This window comes from Rana temporaria, chromosome 8 (assembly GCF_905171775.1).
Source record: "Rana temporaria chromosome 8, aRanTem1.1, whole genome shotgun sequence".
NCBI classification, from domain to species: Eukaryota; Metazoa; Chordata; class Amphibia; order Anura; family Ranidae; genus Rana; species Rana temporaria.
In genome coordinates, this window is record NC_053496.1 from 7,557,054 (window position 1) to 7,576,719 (window position 19,666).

A 19,666-nucleotide genomic window follows, 5' to 3' on the forward strand; every position below is an offset into this window, starting at 1 on the left:
GGCAAAATACGCCGCGTACGCGGCGTTACTTGTCGCGGAGGTGTGAATGCAGCCTAAAAGGCCCCACCAAAATCCTCAGCACCAGGCCCATGATGTTCTTAATCTGGCCCTGTATGGAGCGGCCGTTCAGGTCCGCCGTGAAAACTGACAGGTGGGCCTAAATGGTCCGATCGTGTGAAAGGGGCCTAACAGGATGTCCCAAACGTACAAGCCGACCTCAATGCACTGTTTAATTGGGCAACTCTGTGGCAAATGAGGTTTAATGTTGATAAATGCAAAGTTATGCACTTGGGGGCTAAGAATATGCGTCATACATACTAGGGGGAGTACAACTGGGGGGGTCTGTAGTGGAGAAGGATCTGGGGGTTTTAGTTGATCATAAGCTTAATAATAACATGCAATGCCAAGCTGCGGTTTCCAAAGCGAGCAAAGTCCTTTCTTGTATTAAGAGAGGTATGGACTCCAGAGAGAGAGAGATATCATTTTGCCCCTGTAAAAATGATTAGTAAGACCTCATCTGGAATATGCAGTTCCGTTTTGGGCACCAGTTCACAAAAAGGATATCGGAGAACTGGAGAAAGTGCAGAGAAGGGCAACCAAACTGATAAGAGGAATGGAGGAGCTCAGCTATGAGGAAAGATTAGAGGAACTGAATTTATTCTCTCTTGCGAAGAGGAGATTAAGGAGGGATATGATCACCATGTACAAAGATATAAGGGGTCTATATAGTAAAATTGGTGTTGAGTTATTCACTTTAAGGGAGGACTCTTAGGAAAAGAGATTTAACCACTTAACCCCCGGACCATATTGCTGGTCAAAGACCAGAGCACTTTTTGTGATTCGGCACTGCGTCGCTTTAACTGACGATTGCGCGGTCGTACGACGTGGCTCCCAAACAAAATTTGTGTCCTTTTTTTCCCACTAATAGAGCTTTGTTTTGGTGGTATTTGATCACCTCTGCGGTTTTTAGTTTTTGCGCTATAAACAAAAATAGAGCGATAATTTTGAAAAAAATTAATATTTTTTGCTATAATAAATATCCTCCAAAAATATATATATAAAAAAAAAAATTTCCTCAGTTTAGGCCGATATGTATTCTTCTACATATTTTTCGTAAAAAAAATTGCGATAAGCGTTTATTGATTAGTTTGCGCAAAAGTTATAGCGTTTACAAAATAGGGTGTATTTTTATGGCATTTTTATTAATATTTTTGTTTTACTAGTAATGGCGGCGATCAGCGGTTTTTTTTTCCGGTACTGCGACATTATGGCGGACACATCAGACACTTTTGACACATTTTTGGGACCATTGGCATTTTTATAGTGATCAGTGCTCTAAAAATGCATTGGATTACTATAAAAATGCCACTGGCAGTGAAGGGGTTAACACTAGGGGGCGGGGAAGGGGTGTGTTAAGTGTGTTAAGTGTTAGGGCCCACTGCATAACAGAATGGTAGACCTGGTTAGGAGGGTTATTTTATGCAGTGGGCCCTAACCAGTGCTGATCCTGACCTCCTTGGGGCCCTAAGCAAAATGATATGTCACATTAAAGTTGAGAAGCGGGGAAGGGGGTGGAGTTCTGCTGTCGGAAATTACATCTTACATCAAAGTGAGCAGCGGGGGGTGCTGGCTTCTTACCTCTTCTCCCATGCAGCCAGCGAGTTGAGAAGCGGGGTAAGGGGCCAAAAATGACTTCTCACCAGGCGGGGCCTCTAGTAATTTGGGGGGCCCGACGCAGCTTTGCGGGCGGGGCCCTAAGCGGCTTGCATAGTGAGCTTATAGGGCGGATTGGCCCTGGCCCTAACATAGGGACTCTGACACTTAGAATGGTAGCCCTGGTCAGGAGGGTTCTAAGTGTCAGGGCCCCTATGTTAGGGCCCACTGCATAACAGAACCCTCCTGACCAGGGCTACCATTCTAAGCGGCAGAGTCACTAAGTTAGGGCCCTCTGTGTTACAAAACCCTCCTTGCCAGGTCTACCCTTGAAAGCGGCAGTGCCTATGTTAGGGCCCACTACATTGCAGAACTCTCCTATGGACTGGGCTTGGACCATTAGTGTGCAAGGCCTTGCAAAGTATACAACAGCTTTACTGTATGGAAAGAACTGGTGGAGGAAAATCCATGTTTCATGCTATTTCCTTCAAAATAGATTTGTAGTCAGTGGTGGGACATGTGTTACTGGTGGGAGAAAAGACGCTCTCCTTTCCCGTGTGGGGCCCGGGGAACAGTTTGGCCTCCAGCCATATGGGGCACTGACTCGCACATGAAAACAGTACCATCATCCAAACCCTTAAAGGCTGGGATCCTCAAACTACGGCCCTCCAGCTGTTGTAGAACTACACATCCCATGAGGCATTGCAAAACTCTGACATGCACAGACATGACTAGGCATGATGGGAATTGTAGTTCCTGAACAACTGGAGGGCCGTAGTTTGACCCATGCTTAAAGGGGTTGTAAAGGTATAATTTTTTTTCCCCTAAATATCTTCCTTCACCTTAGTGTAGTCCTCCTTCACTTACCTCATCCTTCCATTTTGCTTTGAAATGTCCTTATTTCTTCTGAGAAATCCTCACTTCCTGTTCTTCTGTCTGTAACTCCACACAGTAATGCAAGGCTTTCTCCCTGGTGTGGAGTGTCGTGCTCGCCCCCTCCCTGGGACTACAGGAGAGTCAGGACGCTCTCTACGTTGCAGATAGAGAAAGGAGCTGTGTGTTAGTGGGCGTCCTAACTTTCCTGTAGTCCAAGGGAGGGGGGCGAGCACGACACTCCACACCAGGGAGAAAGCCTCGCATTACTGTGTGGAGTTACAGACAGAAGAACAGGAAGTGAGGATTTCTCAGAAGAAATAAGGACATTTAAAAGCAAAAATGGAAGGATGAGGTAAGTGAAGGAGGACTGCACTATGGTAAAGGAAGCTATTTAGGAAAAATTGTACCTTTACAACCTCTTTATCTCTAAAAATAATAATTGCATAGATCACATGTAGTTCCCCATGTGACCAGCACATGCAGTGCATTAACCACTTAAGGACCGCCTCCTGCACATATACCTTGGCAGAATGGCACGGCTGGGCACAAGCAAGTACAGGTACGTCCTCTTTAAATGCCCAGCCGTGGGTCACGGACGCGCGCCAGCGACCCGGTCCAAAGCTCTGTGACTGTGGGACCCGCAGACCTGATCGCCGCTGGAGTCCCGCGATCGGTCCCCGGAGCTGAAGAACGGGGAGAGCCGTGTGTAAACACACCTTCCCCGTTCTTCACTGTGGCGCTGTCATTGACCGTGTGATCCCTAATATAGGGAACCACAATCATTGACGTCACACCTACAGCCAAACCCCCCTACAGTTAGAAACACAAATTAGGTCACAATTAACCCCTTCAGCGCCCCCTTGTGGTTAACTCCCAAACTGCAATTGCCATTTTCACAGTAAACAATGCATTTTTAATGACAGTGGTCCCAAAAATGTGTCAAAATTGTCCGATGTGTCCGCCATAATGTCGCAGTCACGAAAAAAAACGCTGATCGCCGCCATTAGTAGTAAAAAAAAAGATTAATAAAAATTCAATAAAACTATCCCCTATTTTGTAAACGCTTTACATTTTTCGCAAACCAACCGATAAACGCTTATTGCGATTTTTTTTTTTACCAAAAATATGTAGAAGAATACGTATCGGCCTAAACTGAGGGAAAAAAAAAACGTTTTATTTTTTTTAATTTTTGGGGGATATTTATTATAGCAAAAATATTGCATTTTATTCAAAATTGTCGCTCTATTTTTGTTTATAGCGCAAAAAATAAAAACCGCAGAGGTGATCAAATACCACCAAAAGAAAGTTCTATTTGTGGGAAAAAAAGGACGTTTGGGAGCCACGTTGCACAACCACGCAATTGTCAGTTAAAGCGACGCAGTGCCGAATCGCAAAAACTGGCCGGGTCCTTTAGCTGCCTAAAGGTCCGGGTCATAAGTGGTTAAGGTACACAGTTGTAAGTTTTTTACTTTTTTTGCTGTGCATTGTGCAGGCCATTCTAAAGAAATGTATGCGCAATGCTGCACTTTAAGGCGCATGAGGTAATGGGACAAGCAGGTACAACGAGGCCCTTAATGCAGAGAGTGTGAAACATGGCGCCCAGCATCCAGCTTTATGATTGGTCCCCTGTTTCTGTTCTGATGTTCTTGTTGCAAATTTTTTTTTATTTTTATTTTTTTGCCGGAACTACGAGCAAAGCTTTACTATTGAGCTCCGCACATCCAGAAATAAGGGATGAAGGTTCCCGCGGTATTGGGGGAATTTCTTCATCTGCCGTCAGTCTGTCTGTGTCCTGGAGGGACATTTGTGCCGGTGGAGCTCTGTTTTTTTTTTTTTTTTACATTCTGTGACTCGGCATCAAAATCATAAATAATCAAGGCGATCCTCCGAGAGGCGGATGAAGGAGATTTACGTAATGGAAATCTCTGAACTGGAGATGAGCGGTTTTCTAAGATTTCCAGGCCCTGGTGCATTAATAATAACACATTTATCTAGGAATGTTTTCTGAAGACGCCGTCTTTAGTTTCTCAGGAAGATAAATGGCAGCGAGTCAGAGATTCATTTATCGCGGAAAACTTTCTGTACGCCTACCAAGCGGCCTGTTCACCATTTCCTATTGATAGGGATTCATCTGTAGACTCCTCTCCTGGTAAATGTATATCGCCTTGATGGCTGTCAGGGGGGGCAAGTGTAGAATTTTCCTGGTAAAAATTCTAATTTTGTTACACAGCGATATTGCAATTATGAATGTGCAACAAATATTTCTCATCTGCAATGACTTAAAGCGGGGGTTCACCCTAAAAAAAAAATCCTAACATTACATTAAGCTCCATTCTGACATTGACTGTACGCTGATCCTTTTTTTTTTTTTGCTGTACATACCGTTATATCTTTATTCCCCCCCCCCCCCGGCTTCCGGGTGTGAATCCCGCGGGAGTGGGTGTTCCTATGCACAGGCAAATTGATTGACGTATGACAAAAGCTTCCCCCCGGCGCATACGGCCACGTCACGAGTTGCCGAAAGAAGCCGGACTGCGAGTCGGCTCTATACGGCACCTGCGCACCGACGTTCGGCTTCTTTCGGCCGTATGCGCCGGGGGGAAGCTTATGTCATACGTCAATCAATTTGCCTGTGCATAGGAACGCCCACTCCCGCGGGATTCACACCCGGAAGCCGGGGGGGGGGGGGGGGGAATAAAGATATAACGGTATGTACGGCAAAAAAAAAATCAGCGTACAGTCAATGTCAGAATGGAGCTTAATGTAATGTTAGAATTTTTTTTTTGGGGTGAACCCCTGCTTTAAAGAAGGGGTCCCTTTCAGAACAAGGGCCACATTGTATATTTTACAAATATTTGCTGAAGAAATAAGTCCCCAGCAGAGTCCCCCCTTACATCAGGGACCCCATCAAAGTCCTACTTTATATCCGGTTTAAAATCGGAGCCCCCAATTTATATCAGGGTCCCAATCAGAGCCCCCTTGTATATCAGGGTCCTAATCAGAGCCCCCTAGTATATCAGGGTCCCAATCAGAGCCCCCTTGTATATCAGGGTCCCAATCAGAGCCCCCTTGTATATCAGGGTCCCAATCAGAGCCTCTTTGTATATCTGGGTCCCCATCAGGATGCTCCTTACATCAGAGTACTTCCTTACATTTGGGTCCACATCAGAGGAATCCTCCATACATCAGAGCCCCCTTTACATCAGGGTCCCTATTACAGTCCCCATCAGAGTACCTCCTTACATTGGGGTCCACATCAGAGGAGTCCTCCATACAGCAGAGCCCCCTTTACATCAGGGTCCCTATTACAGTCCCCATCAGAGTACCTCCTTACATTGGGGTCCACATCAGAGGAGTCCTCCATACAGCAGAGCCCCCTTTACATCAGGGTCCCTATTACAGTCCCCATCAGAGTACCTCCTTACATTGGGGTCCACATCAGAGGAGTCCTCCATACAGCAGAGCCCCCTTTACATCAGGGTCCCTATTACAGTCCCCATCAGAGTACCTCCTTACATTGGGGTCCACATCAGAGGAGTCCTCCATACAGCAGAGCCCCCTTTACATCAGGGTCCCCATTGGAGGCCCCATCAGATTACCTCCTTACATCAAGGTTTCCATCAAAGACCTCTTGTATCAGAACGCCTCCTTACATCAGGGTCCCCATTAGAGTCCCCCGTTACATCAGGATCCCTATCAGAGCCCCCCTTACATCAGGGACCCAATTGAAAACCTTTTTGTTTAACCACTTCAGCTCTGCAAGGTTTTACACCCTTCATGATTAAGGCCATTTTTTGCTATTCAGCACTGCGCTACTTTAACCACTTAAAGGGGTTGTAAAGTTGACAAGTTTCAGCCCAGGTCGGCTTTAATCATAACCACTTATGACTAAAGCCCACCCTGGCTGAAACGCATCAACATCTCTTGTGCTTGGACTGTTTTTACTCCCACTGGAAGTGGAGCATTACCCGTCGTCGTCCTATTTTCTTTCTGTTTTTTTGTTTTTTTTTCTATTTTGTTATGTAGAGAATATATTCTCATTACTTGTTATGAGACACACTTATCTTTGGGCTTTCATGCTCTCGCACAGCGGTTTTTTTTGCATAAGCAGGAACACGAAAACGGAAAGACGCATCCATCACCCTATAGAATTGTATGATCTCGGAGAACCTTCCCGCTCCCATATAGTCATGTCGTTCTCACCGTTCCCTTCATGTAACACAGTTGGTGTGAAAAGGACAATGTATGTCCTGGGAACCATGAATGCTACGTTCAGGCTGATTTCATGGGATTGTTTTACGCCCTGTATATACTGTACATGGCTGGATTGGGACTTCTAAGCAATCATGGCTTTTTATGTGACCAGGTTTAGGTGGCAGCAATGAAAGATTTGTACTGGTGATTTGATCAACATAGTAACATTTTAAGACCCAACATCAGCTTTGCCGATTTTATAAAAAGCAGGTTTGTATGAGGTTAAATGGTCACATAAACCTACAAATACAAGCATTTTAGAGAACGCCAGAGTTTCCGGGTTACCCTTCTGAGCCTACTGTACAGTGCCTTGAAAAAGTATTCATACCCCTTGACAATTTCCACATTTTTGTCATGTTACAACTAGGGTTGTCCCGATACCACTTTTTTGAGACCCAGTACAAGTACCGATACTTTTTTCCAAGTACTCGCCGATTCCGAATACCGATATTTTTTTTTTTTTTTATGTCATGTGACAGTTGCAGTATTTTTTTTTTTTACACAATTATTATTATATAAATTATTTATTTCAATTTTTTTAACCACTTAAGACCCGGACCTTTAGGCAGGTAAAGGACCCCGGCCAGTTTTTGCGATTCGGCACTGAGTCGCTTTAACTGACAATTGTGCGGTCGTGCGACGTGGCTCCCAAACAAAATTGGCGTCCTTTTTTTCCCACAAATAGAGCTTTCTTTTGGTGGTATTTGATCACCTCTGCGGTTTTTATTTTTTGCGCTATAAACTAGAAAAATAGAGCGACAATTTTGAAAAAACTGCAATATTTTTTACTTGTTGCTATAATAAATATCCCCCAAAAATATATAAAAAAACATTTTTTTTTCCTCAGTTTAGGCCGATACGTATTCTTCTACCTATTTTTGGTAAAAAAAAATCGCAATAAGCGTTTATCGATTGGTTTGCGCAAAATTTATAGCGTTTACAAAATAGGGAATAGTTTTATTGCATTTTTATTCATTCTTTTTTTTTTTTACTACTAATGGCGGCGATCAGCGATTTTTTTTTTTGTGACTGCGACATTATGGCGGACACTTCAGACAATTTTGACACATTTTTGGGACCAAAAATGCATTGTTTACTGTGAAAATGACAATTGCAGTTTGGGAGTTAACCACAAGGGGCCGCTGAAGGGGTTAAGTGTGACCTCATTTGTGTTTATAACTGTAGGGGGGTGTGGCTGTAGGTGTGACATCATTGATTGTGTTTCCCTATAAAAGGGAACACACGATCAATGACAGCGCCACAATGAAGAACGGGGAAGCTATGTTTACACACAGCTCTCCCCGTTCTTCAGCTCCGGGGACCGATCGCGGGACTCCAGCGGCGATCGGGTCTGCGGGTCCAGCGGTCACGGAGCTTCGGACCGGGTCGCGGGTGCGCGCCCGCGACCCAAGGCTGGGCACTTAAAGAGGACGTACCTGTACGTGCTTGTGCCCAGCCGTGCCATTCTGCCGACGTATATGTGCAGGAGGCGGTCCTTAAGTGGTTAATCAGCCCTGTTGGGGGGTCTTTGGAGAGATATCAGGGGTCTTAACAGACCTCTGACATCTCCCCTTTAAGACAGAGAAAGGGACTAAGGACACAGATTCCCCAGTCCATTTCTCTGCAGCCTCAGCTGAAATGAATGGAGAGAAGCTTCTCTCCATTCATTAACTGAAGCATCGTAAACACAGGTTAGGATGCTCAGTTATGTGGATGGACAGAGTCAGTGATCACTGACTCTGTCCATTCGGAAAAGGTAGGAGCCGGGTTTAGCGGCTCCTACCTCCGCTCTCCATCCTGACAAATTTAAAGGGGGGAGAGCGGCACGGAGGGGGGGGAAGACGGCAGGGGGGAGAGCGGCACGGAGGGGGAGAAGACGGCATGGGGGGAGAGAGGCACGGAGGGGGAGTAGACAGCACGGAGGAGAGCGGCACGGATGGGGAGAAGACGGCATGGGGGGAGAGCGGCACGGAGGGGGGAGAAGACAGCACGGGAGGAGAGCGGCACGGAGGGGGAGAAGACAGCACGGGGGGAGAGCGGCACGGAGGGGGGAGAAGACAGCACGGGAGGAGAGCGGCACGGAGGGGGAGAAGACAGCACGGGGGGACAAGACAGCACGGGGGGAGAGCGGCACGAAGAGGGAGAAGACAGCACGGGGGGGAAGACAGCACGGGGGGGGGGGGGGAGAAGACTTGTAACTCCCCCCCACAACCCGATACCTGACTGCCCAGGTATCGGGTGAAGCATCGAAGCATTTCAGCCGAGTACAAGTACTCGGGAAATGCTCGGGAACGGTACATCTCTAGTTACAACCAAAACGGGGACATCTCTAGTTACAACCAAAAACGTAAATGTATTTTATTGGCTCAGCGGGGATTAACGGAGTGATCCCCACTGAGCAAACGAAGGTTCACGGGGCGGATCATTACTGATCCGCCCCGTGTGAAAGGGGCCTTACTCTTACACCCTTAACTAAAATCTAGAGGAACCAATTGTCTTCAGAAGTCACCTAATTCGTAAATACAGTCCACCTGTGTGTAATTTAATCTTCAGTATAAATACAGCTGTTCTGTGAAGCCCTCAGAGGTTTGTTAGAGAACCTTGGTGAACAAACAGCATCATGAAGGCCAAGGAACACACCAGACAGGTCAGGGATAAAGTTGTGGAGAAGTATAAAGCAGGGTTAGGTTATCAAAAATAATCTCCCAAGCTTTGACAATCTCACGGAGCTTCTGTTCAATCCATCATCAGAAAATGGAAAGAGTATGGCACAACTGCAAACCTACCAAGACATGGCTGTCCACCTAAACTGACCGGGCCGGGCAAGGAGAGCATTCATCAGAGAAGCAGCCAAGAGGCCCATGGTCACTCTGGAGGAGCTGCAGAAGTCAAAACCCACTTCCTGATTGGTCGGGGGGGGGGGAGGATCAAATATAGAGACGCTGCTGTAACACATCTGGGTGGGCTCGGAGCGCACTCTCTGCGACCCGAGTCCACCCTATACCTATGCCTATTAAAGCCTCTAGCTCTTATCAGTGCTTCAACAAAACAGCCCCTCCGCATTTTGAATCCATGCACCTGTGTCCTGAAAGGGGCCAAACACATGGATATGGGAGGCGGTGATGGACTGGGGGGGCGCGCCCTTAATGGATGGGCCGCCCCTGCTTTAGAATCCAATGTTTAAAATGTAAAATTTCAGTTGGTGGTACAGAAACACTCTAATTCTGCTAACATGTACATAAAAAAACAAAAAATAGGTAACAGAGGAACAAGTTAATCAGGAAGATCTTTTTAAAAACTGAACTAGGGTTCCCCAGAACTGGCTAAGAATGGCTGATCTAGACCCTGGAAGGAGGCTCTGTTAAACCGAGTGATGCCATAAAAACATTTTTAACTGGATTTAGGTAGGGGCGCGCATCTTTGCGGCGGCGTAGCATAGCGTATTTACACTACGCCGCCGTAAGTCCGAGAGGCAAGTACTGTATTCACAAAGTACTTGCCTCCTAATTTACGGCGGCGTAGCGTGAATAGGCTGGCGTAATCGCGTCAAATTCAAATGAGGATATGGGGGGCGTGTTTTATGCATATTAACTGTGACCCGACGTGATTGACGTTTTTTACGAACGGCGCATGCGTTGTCCGTGTACATATCCCAGTGTGCATTGCGGCAAAGTACGCCGCAAGGACGTATTGGTTTCGACGTGGATCTAAATTACGTCCAGCCCTATTCACGGATGACTTGCGCAAACGCCGTAAAATTTTCAAATTTCGACGCGGGAACGACGGCCATACTTAACATTATTAGTCCAGCTATTTGATGGAATAACTTTACGCCTGAAAATGCCTTACGTAAACCGCGTATCTTTACTGCGACGAGCGCACATACATTCGTGAATAGGCGTATCTAGTGATTTACATATTCTACGCCAAACTCAATGGAAGCGCCACCTAGCGGCCAGCCTAAATATTGCACCCTAAGATACGACGGCGCAGGCTGTCGTATCTTAGCTAGGTTTAAGTGTATCTCCGTTTTGAGAATACACTTAAACTTAGGACGGCGCAGATTCCGAGTTAGGTCGGCGTATCTACTGATACGCCGGTTTAACTCTTTCTGAATCTAGCTATTTATCCTTTCAATTGAGTATCTGTCTATATATATATATATATATATATATATATATATATATATATATATATATATATATATATATATATATACAGATATATATAAAAAAATATATCTGTGTATATATATATATATATATATATATATATATATATATATATATATATATTTACTTTTATTTTGTACTAGTTCGGTATAAAATCCTATAAGCCGTTTTCTGTTGATTTCTTCAGAACCGGTGCAGGAGAATCCTGAGCAAGCAGAGATCGCCCTCCAAGAAGAAGAAGACACTTTATGGAGCTTCAATATTGGAAGTGAATCACGGAAATTCTGTGACCTTTGTCGAGCTTGGTTTAACAACCCGATGATGGCCCAGCAACACTACGAGGGAAAAAAGCACAAGAAGAACGCAGCCCGGGCTAGGCTGCTACAGCGACTTGGGGAGACTTTGGACTCTGAGGCGCTGGAAGGTCAGTCTAGATGTTAATGACTTTCTTTTTTTTTTTTTCAATGGTGTCTTTAGGGTATTCTAGCAAAGTAAAACGGTTAAAGAAAGCTGATGTAAATTTTAAAGTGATTGTCTTGTGTTCTCTCTTTACAAAACTACAATATAGTATGATTCTCCTGTGTTGCAAGCAAATAGAAATCTGTCAATGCTCCGAACACACTGAAATCCCTCTATCCAGGCAGCTGGCTCGGGAGAAAAAAACATCCTATACACAAGAGATGTTGACAAGTTTCGGCCCAGGTGGGCTTTATTCATAACCACTTATGACTAAAGCCCACCCTGGCTGAAACGTGTCAACATCTCTTGTGCTTACAATGTTTTTTACTTCTGATGGACCTACAATAATGAAGATTTTTATGAGCATTACACACTGTGTTGTTGGCCTTTTGGTTTGATGTTGGTGCGGCTGTGGACTGAGCATAGGTGTGCTATGCTTATTTATGATGTATTTTGAAGGGTAGTAGCATCACATCATTGCTGTATGAATTCTAGCCAGCTCAGGAGCCCTAGCTCATAGATGTCACAGACTAGTGAAAGCTTTTTTCAGATCCCAAAGAACAAGCATGCTGCCATTCCTGCCTCCAGAGTGCCCAACTCTGGCAAGCTCCACCCCTATAGGCCCAATAACAGATTTAATAAAAGGCCTATAATCGCAAAATTCTCAACATCACAAAAAGAATAGCTTGGGACACATAGGGATGAGGCATGTCACAGGTGGGCGGTCTGGAGGCAGCATGTTTTGTTCTTGTTCCTGGGGTCTGAACAAGGCATGCTGTTGTTCTTGGCTCCAGAATGGATAACTCTGACAAGCTCTACCCCTACAGGCCAAATCATAGATTTAATAGAACTCCTATAATTGCAAAATTAGAATGGCAGCATGCTTGTTCTTGGAGGTGGGGACGGCAGCATGCTTGTTCTTCTTCCTGGGATCAGAATATAGCAAAGCTTTTACTAGTTTGTAATATCTACAGTGTGGTAGTTCCTTCCTTGATCTTAATTTTCTACAGTGTGGTAGTTTCTTACTTGTATGAACTTCCAGAGTCGAAATGTGGGATTGATGGGACATTACATTGGACATCACATTGCCAACTATTAGAACATTGAAAGAACTGGAACATACAAACTGGGACTTTTAAGGTGTTAATAAATTAGTTTAGAGAATTATTAAAAAATTCTTCATTCCAACCTGTATCGTTGGTTAAAATACATCACTATAGGAACACCGAAGTGGTGGTCGCCACCAATACATCTTGTAAAGACTGCCATACCACAACGTACGGCTAATATATGAGTATGTAGCACTACCCCCGCAGGAGCCGCTGGTTAGATTGGGTCTGCATGTTAGGTTACCTCTGTGATGTGTCTAGGGATGATGATGACGATGAGGAGAGCAATGACGAAATGTCCAAACAGCAGGGTGTCGTTTTCTGTGCTTTTATTTCCTGCCCAACACGCCAAACAATTAACTCGAGGTAGAGAGAGATAGGTTGGTGAAAGGAGAAGTTGCAGATTCAGGCCTATAGATAGCGGAAACAATCCTGCTTCCAATGGGACTCTAATCCCTCGTCGACACTCCAGCCGGGGTGGGTATAGTGTACCTGGACAGGTCTCTCACACCGACCTGGCAGCCAGAGTATCACTAGGAACCTTGAGAAGGACAACAAGTCTTTGCCACAGACTTGGCCGAAGTAGAAATAGGAGCGGAACCTCTGCCACAGGCCCTCGCTCTGAAACGCAGTTTAGTGAGGCGAGTCCTTCTCAATGAATGTAGTTGCCTGAATCTCCCTCAGGTAGTCTCTCAAATGGTCACCGACCGACAGGTTGCCATCAAACAAACTGTCAGTGTCCGGTCACCTTGATCCCCGATGGATTGTCTAGACCCTGTTGGATCGCCTGCCTCCGGGCTCACCTCAGACTGACTCCCCACCGAACAGCACAACTCGCTTGGGATCTTCTTCAGAACTTTGGGGACCCAGTGGATGACTGGGGCCCCATTTGCAGCTTCACTTGGTCCAGGCCATCGTGGCCCTGGAATCAAGGACATAGCGTAGCACGTGAGCCCTGGCCTGGTAGGCCATATCGCCGGGGCCCGTGATATGCGCACACCCTAAAGGTGGGTGCCGCACCCCGAACCAGGAACAGAAGAAGAGCCCCGGACAAGGGCGTCCGCTCTAGAAGTACCCTCCCCCAGCATGCCCCGCGAGGGTGAAACTCCTCTCATTGGCTGCTGGCAAGAGGCGCTTCAGACTGAACTTCACTGCTGCCACCTGTCGCCCAGAGATGGAAAAGTATCTCTGGAACACATAATGAACTGGCAGTACAGCCCAGCTTGATTAGAGGCCTAATTTACATAAACTAGCTGGATGAGAGTAAACTAACTCTCTCATCCCCCTCTAAATTTAAGATAGCACCTGGACTGAAAGTACACAGGCGCTACAAGTATAACACATTACAATAACAGATTAGAAGTCCTAAGTAGACAGCAATTATTAGTCAATATGGTCAGTTGTTATTCAACGTGTTTAGTACTACATAATATAGATGTGTTGCACCCCAGAGGATCCCATGAGACATCATTGATAACAAACAAGGGACAATCAACTGTAGACCCAAAGAGGGCCATTGACGCACCACAGAGAGGAAATAGAGCAACATACCCACTCTATAGATTTCAAAGAGGCAAAGTGCGTGTAAACGAATGGCCCTAATACTCCAACATTAATATATCGTCCCCTAGGCCAGTGGTTCTTAACCTTGTCCTCAAGTACCCCCAACAGGCCATGTTTTGGGAATTATCTCCTATGCCGTACACACGATCGGACATTCCGACAACAAAACCGTTGTTTTCCGACGGAATGTTGGCTCGAACTTGTGTTGCATACACACGGTCACACAAATGTTGTCGGAAATTCCGAACGTCAAGAACGCGGTGACATACGACGCGTACGACGAGCTGAGAAAAATGAAGTTCAATAGGCAGTGTGGCTCTCTTGCTTGATTCCGGGCGTGCGTGGGTTTTTGTGCGTGGGAATTGCATACACACGATCGGAAATTTCCGACAAGAACTTTTGTTGTCGGAAAAATTGAGAACCAGCTCTCAAACATTTGTTGTCGGAAATTTCCGACAGCAAATGACCGATGGAGCCTACACACGGTCGGAATATCCGACCAAAAGCTCACATCGAACATTTGTTGTCGGAAATTCCGATCGTGTGTACGCGGCATGAGATAAAATAGCTATCCCGAATACCAAGGCATTGACACCGATTTAAAGAACCTGTGCAAGATAAAAGGAATACATGGCTTGTTGGGGGTACTTGAGGACAGGGTTGAGAACCACTGCCCTAGGCCAAGAACCTGGGGTGTAATGTGACAAAAATGAAAATTAAAGCAGCCAATGGCCCAGATTCTCAAAGGAGATACGACGGCGTATCTCCAGATACGCCGTCGTATCTCCAGATACGCCATCGTATCTCTGAGTCTGAGCCGTCGTATCTATGCGCCTGATTCTTAGAATCAGTTACGCATAGATTTCTATTAGATCCGACCTGCGTAAGTCTCTTACGCCGTCGGATCTTAACGGCATATTTACGCTGGCCACTAGGGGCGTGTACGCTGATTTACGCATAGAAATATGTAAATCAGCTAGATACGCAAATTCACGAACGTACGCCCGGCGGACGCAGTACAGATACGCCGTTTACGTTAGGCTTTTCCCGGCCTAAAGTTACCCCTGCTATATGAAGCGTAGATGCGGCGTACCAATGTTAATTATGGACGTCGTTCCCGCGTCAAATTTAGAAAATTTTACGTCGTTTGCGAATAGGGCTGGGCGTCATTTACGTTCACGTCAAAAGCATTGGCTTCTTGTGGGTTAATTTGGAGCATGAGCACTGGGATACTTTCACGGACGGCGCAGCGCCGTTTTCGTTAAAAGCGTCATTTACGTGGGGTCACATAAAATTAACATAACACACGCCCACATCTACCACATTGGAATTACGCCGGCCTATTTACGATACACCGCCGCAACTTTCGTTTGAGAATACGGCACTTGCCTGTAAAAGTTGCGGAGGCGTAACGTAAATAGGATACGTTACGCCCGCACAAAGATACGCCATTCTACATGAATCCGGGCCAATATGTTTTGGGAGGTCCAGAAACCCCCCTTCAGAATTAGAAAACTATCAGAAGGATATTAAACGATCCTTTTTATGTCTGGCTCTCCTCCACCGTGAAATATGTAGATATGTTGAGATGGGAGAATGCAGGGGAAAAAAACAGTAGGATTTTTTTTTTTAGTCTTTATTTTTGCTTTTTTTTACATTCATTTATTTATTATTTTTGTACTACCAAATAAGACAACAGATAGAGACATGTTTTTAATTTTGCTACCTACATAATTCTTTTTGTTTTGGTTGAGATTTGTGCAGTTGTGGGATTTTGATGAAATCTATAAAACCTTCCAGTGCCTTTTTCTTTTTATTAATATGGATTTACTGTAGCTTCTTCCACTTTATAGTTAATATATTTGTTTGTCATAAAGTTGCATGTGGTGCCTGAATGTAAAATTGGCTGCTTGTGTATAACGTGTTTTATCTATAATAAATGTAAATGGCGCCATCCTTTTTTTTTTTTTTACGATTCGCAGCCAGGATTTTAAAAGTTGGCCAAATATCAAAGTGTTTAAAAATTTAAAGCCGCGTGGAGTGCTGGGGATCCCTTGACATATTGGCAGAATGGAGAAAACGCACCGCAGCCGTACCCCAGGGTGCCGGTTTGTTGAAATGTTAAAGAAGCCAACGCAGGCCTTGTTCCTCTTGTTTCATTGAGAGTTATTTAATGAGGACAAAGTGCTCATCTTTGGTCAGGCATAATACTTTATAAACAACAACATTTAAAGTGGAACTTCAGTCATTTTTGTTCAACTTTCCATTTATTACATTTTTTGCCCTTGTTTTAAAGGGGGTTGTAGAGGTTTGTTTTTTATTTTCTAAATTGGTTCCTTTAAGCTTGTTCATTGTTGGTTCAATTACCTTTTCCTGCAATTTGTTTTCTTTTAGCCAGATTCAGTAAGACCTGCCTAACGTTAGGCAGGCGTAGCGTATCTCATATACGCTACGCCGCCGTAAGTTAGAGAGGCAAGGGGAATTCCTCCCTCCATTCCACCCTCCCAGCAAAAATCACCCCCCTTTTAACCCCACCTTCTAGCACAACAAGCAGGCATTCCCATGTCACCAGATTATTGACTTGGGGAAAAAAGAGTTGAAAGGTTTGTAGTTAAGAAGTGATTTTGGCAGTACATTGATTATATTGATGGCAATTATTTTTTTTATCGTTCAAGGTTTTTATTGAGTTTTATAAAAAAGAAAAAATTAAAACAACTGTTACACCCTTGCAGGGGCCATCGCTTTATAAAGGCATTAAATAAAGTCAGGTACAGGCATACCCAGCTTTAATTACACTCACTTTAAATACACTTGCGAGTAAGGACATACCTGCAAGTGTATGTAAAGTGGCTTACAAGTACTGTACAGACATTTTGCAGCCGCAGTAGAAAGAGCTGAAGCTCCGAGAGCATAGCCCGCCCTGTTCCAGTGTGCTCCCCCCGACACCCCCACTACAGCCCCTGAGACCTCAACTACAGCCCACTGACACCCCCACTACAGCCCCTGAGACCTCAGCTACAGCTCCTGACACCCCCACTACAGCCCCTGAGACCTCAACTACAGCTCCCGAGTCCCGACACCCCCACTACAGCCCCTGAGACCTCAACTACAGCTCCTGACACCTCCACTACAGCCCCTGAGACCTCAACTACAGCTCCCGACACCCCCACTACAGCCCCCGAGACCTCAACTGCAGCCCCTGAGACCCCCACTACAGCTCCTGGCACCCCCACTACAGCCCCTGAGACCTCAACTACAGCTCCTGGCACCCCCACTACAGCCCCTGAGACCCCCACTACAGCTCCTGACACCCCAACTACAGCCTCTGAGACCTCAACTACAGCTCCTGGCACCCTCACTACAGCCCCTGAGACCCCCACTACAGCCCCTGAGACCTCAACTGCAGCCCCTGAGACCTCAACTACAGCTCCTGAGACCTCAACTACAGCTTCCGAGACCCCCACTACAGCCCCCGAGACCTCAACTGCAGCCCCTGACACCCCCACTACAGCCCCTGACACCCCCACTACAGCCCCTGACCCCTCCCCACTACACCCTAGAAGTTAAAGGTTTTGTTTCACTTTAAGTACATTTTCTTTTTACATACATGCTGTGGGGTATGCCTGTATTGCAGATGCAACAGAGTCGTTTCATCACACAAGTAGTGAAAATCGGCAGCATATACTACAAGGAGTGCATGGGGACTGCAGGAGGTAAAGAGACAGGGTAAATGAGGATAAGTGTTGGTAAAAGGGGATGCGAAGGGGATATTATGGAAGGAAGGGAGAGGACTGAGGGCAACAACCCCCCCCCCCCCCCCCCCCACGAAGCTTGGACACACTCTGATGAAGTCATAAGAAAAAGGGTTAAATGAACGTTCGACCTGCCAAGTCCAGGGAAGGTCGGGCATACTGAAGCCAAGGCTCCCACAGCTTGAGAAATTTGGTGTGAGGGTCGTTTAGGATACTGGCCATCTTTTCATGAATTGGCATGCGATTCTTAACTTCTTGAATGGAGATTGAGGGCTACTTCCAGACCTTGGCTATAGCTTGCTTGGCCGCCAGGAAGAGAAACATGGCTAACCGTTGTTGGTGGGCGTGAAGGCCTGGGATTGGACAGTGAAGCAGAGCATATCTAGCTTCCTTGTGGATAATCAAGTGAAATAGTGTATGGGGGAAGGCCAAAGACTCTAGACCAGAAGGAAAGCAATTTAGGGCGTGACCACCACATGTGTAAGGCCCCGTACACACGACCGGATCTGTCCGCTGGGATCTATCCGCGGATCAGTTCCAGCAGACAAATCCAGTCGTGTGTACGGCCTAGCGGACATTTTTCGGCGGACATTTGTCCAGCCGACCGGTTTTCAAGCGGATAAAAATTTCTTAGCATGCTAAGAAATCTATCCGCTGGAAACCTGTCCGTCGGACGTGTTTGGTCGTCTGTACAGACTCACCGGACACGTTCGACTGTCCGCCATCCCTCGCATGCGTCGTACTAATTCGACGCATGCGTGGAAGCTTTGAACTACCTGGGCCGCCCACGTCGCTGCATCATCGTCGCGGCGACGGCGCGGCCACGCCCCGCGTATTGTTTACGCGCGTATTTCTGTCTGATGGTGTGTACAACCATCAGACAGAAATCTCCGGGCGGACGTGTCCGCTGAAAACGGTCCGGCAGGCCGTTTTCAGCGGATTATCCGCCCGTGTGTACGGGGCCTCAGACATCATCTTGTTTGCCGCAACCTCGGAAAAAAAAATAGGTCAGAATGGTTCGAACTTTACTAAGGCTATCCTGGCTGGAACTCAGTACTATCTAAGGAGAACTTTGTAGGCCGATTCTAGTGTGTTCGTGTTGATAGATTTGGCAACCCTAGATCAGATTTTGCTCCGATCCTCGTATTCGATGGGGGCCCCCAGGTCTCGTGTCCAATTCTGTACGTATTAGAGGAGCTCTGGGGGGGCCTTGGTTATTGAGCATAGCATAGAAAATGGAGATTGACTTGTTGACGGATATACTCGAATGCTGTTTTTTAGTGTAGAGGAATGTGGATAGTTTGCACAGGGGTAGAATCCAGTGACGGAGATGTACAGTGGGGGGAAAATAATGATTGGATCCCCTGCAGATTGTGTAAGTTTGCCCACTTATGAAAAAAAATGAAGAGTCATTAATTTTTATCATAGGGTAAGACTGATTTAAAGAAAAAAAATACAAAACCGTTTTATATTTTGTTATAAAATTCAGCAAATGGGTAATGTTTCTCCTTTTTTGATGTACGTTGATGAGGCTGCACTGATGGGCAGTGGGCACCGATAAGGTGGCACTGGTGGACACTGAGAGGTGCCACTGATGCGTGGCACTGAAAGGCATTGATAGGTGGCACTAATTTGCACTGGTAGGCACTGATTTGTGGCACTGTGGGCACTAGCAGGTGGCACTGGCAGGTGGTACCTATGGGCGCAGATGAGGCGGAAGTGCTTCTTCCTCTTCGGGGGCCAATGTCCCTTACACAAAAGCCGGTGATCCGCTTTTTTTTCTCCTTGCGCTGTGAGCGTGAGAAAAAAAAAACCCATTACCAAGCTT

The 19,666-nt window shown here is 45.9% G+C and overlaps 1 protein-coding gene across 1 annotated transcript in view; it reads left to right on the top strand.

The window, feature by feature from the left end:
- ZMAT4 (zinc finger matrin-type 4) overlaps positions 1-19,666 on the top strand; it is a 436,402-nt gene that overhangs the window by 135,850 nt on the left and 280,886 nt on the right. Inside the window, exon 4 of the mRNA XM_040361262.1 lies at positions 11,143-11,379. Within this exon, the coding sequence (XP_040217196.1) occupies positions 11,143-11,379 (237 nt within the window). The remainder of the gene's footprint in view (positions 1-11,142; positions 11,380-19,666) is intronic.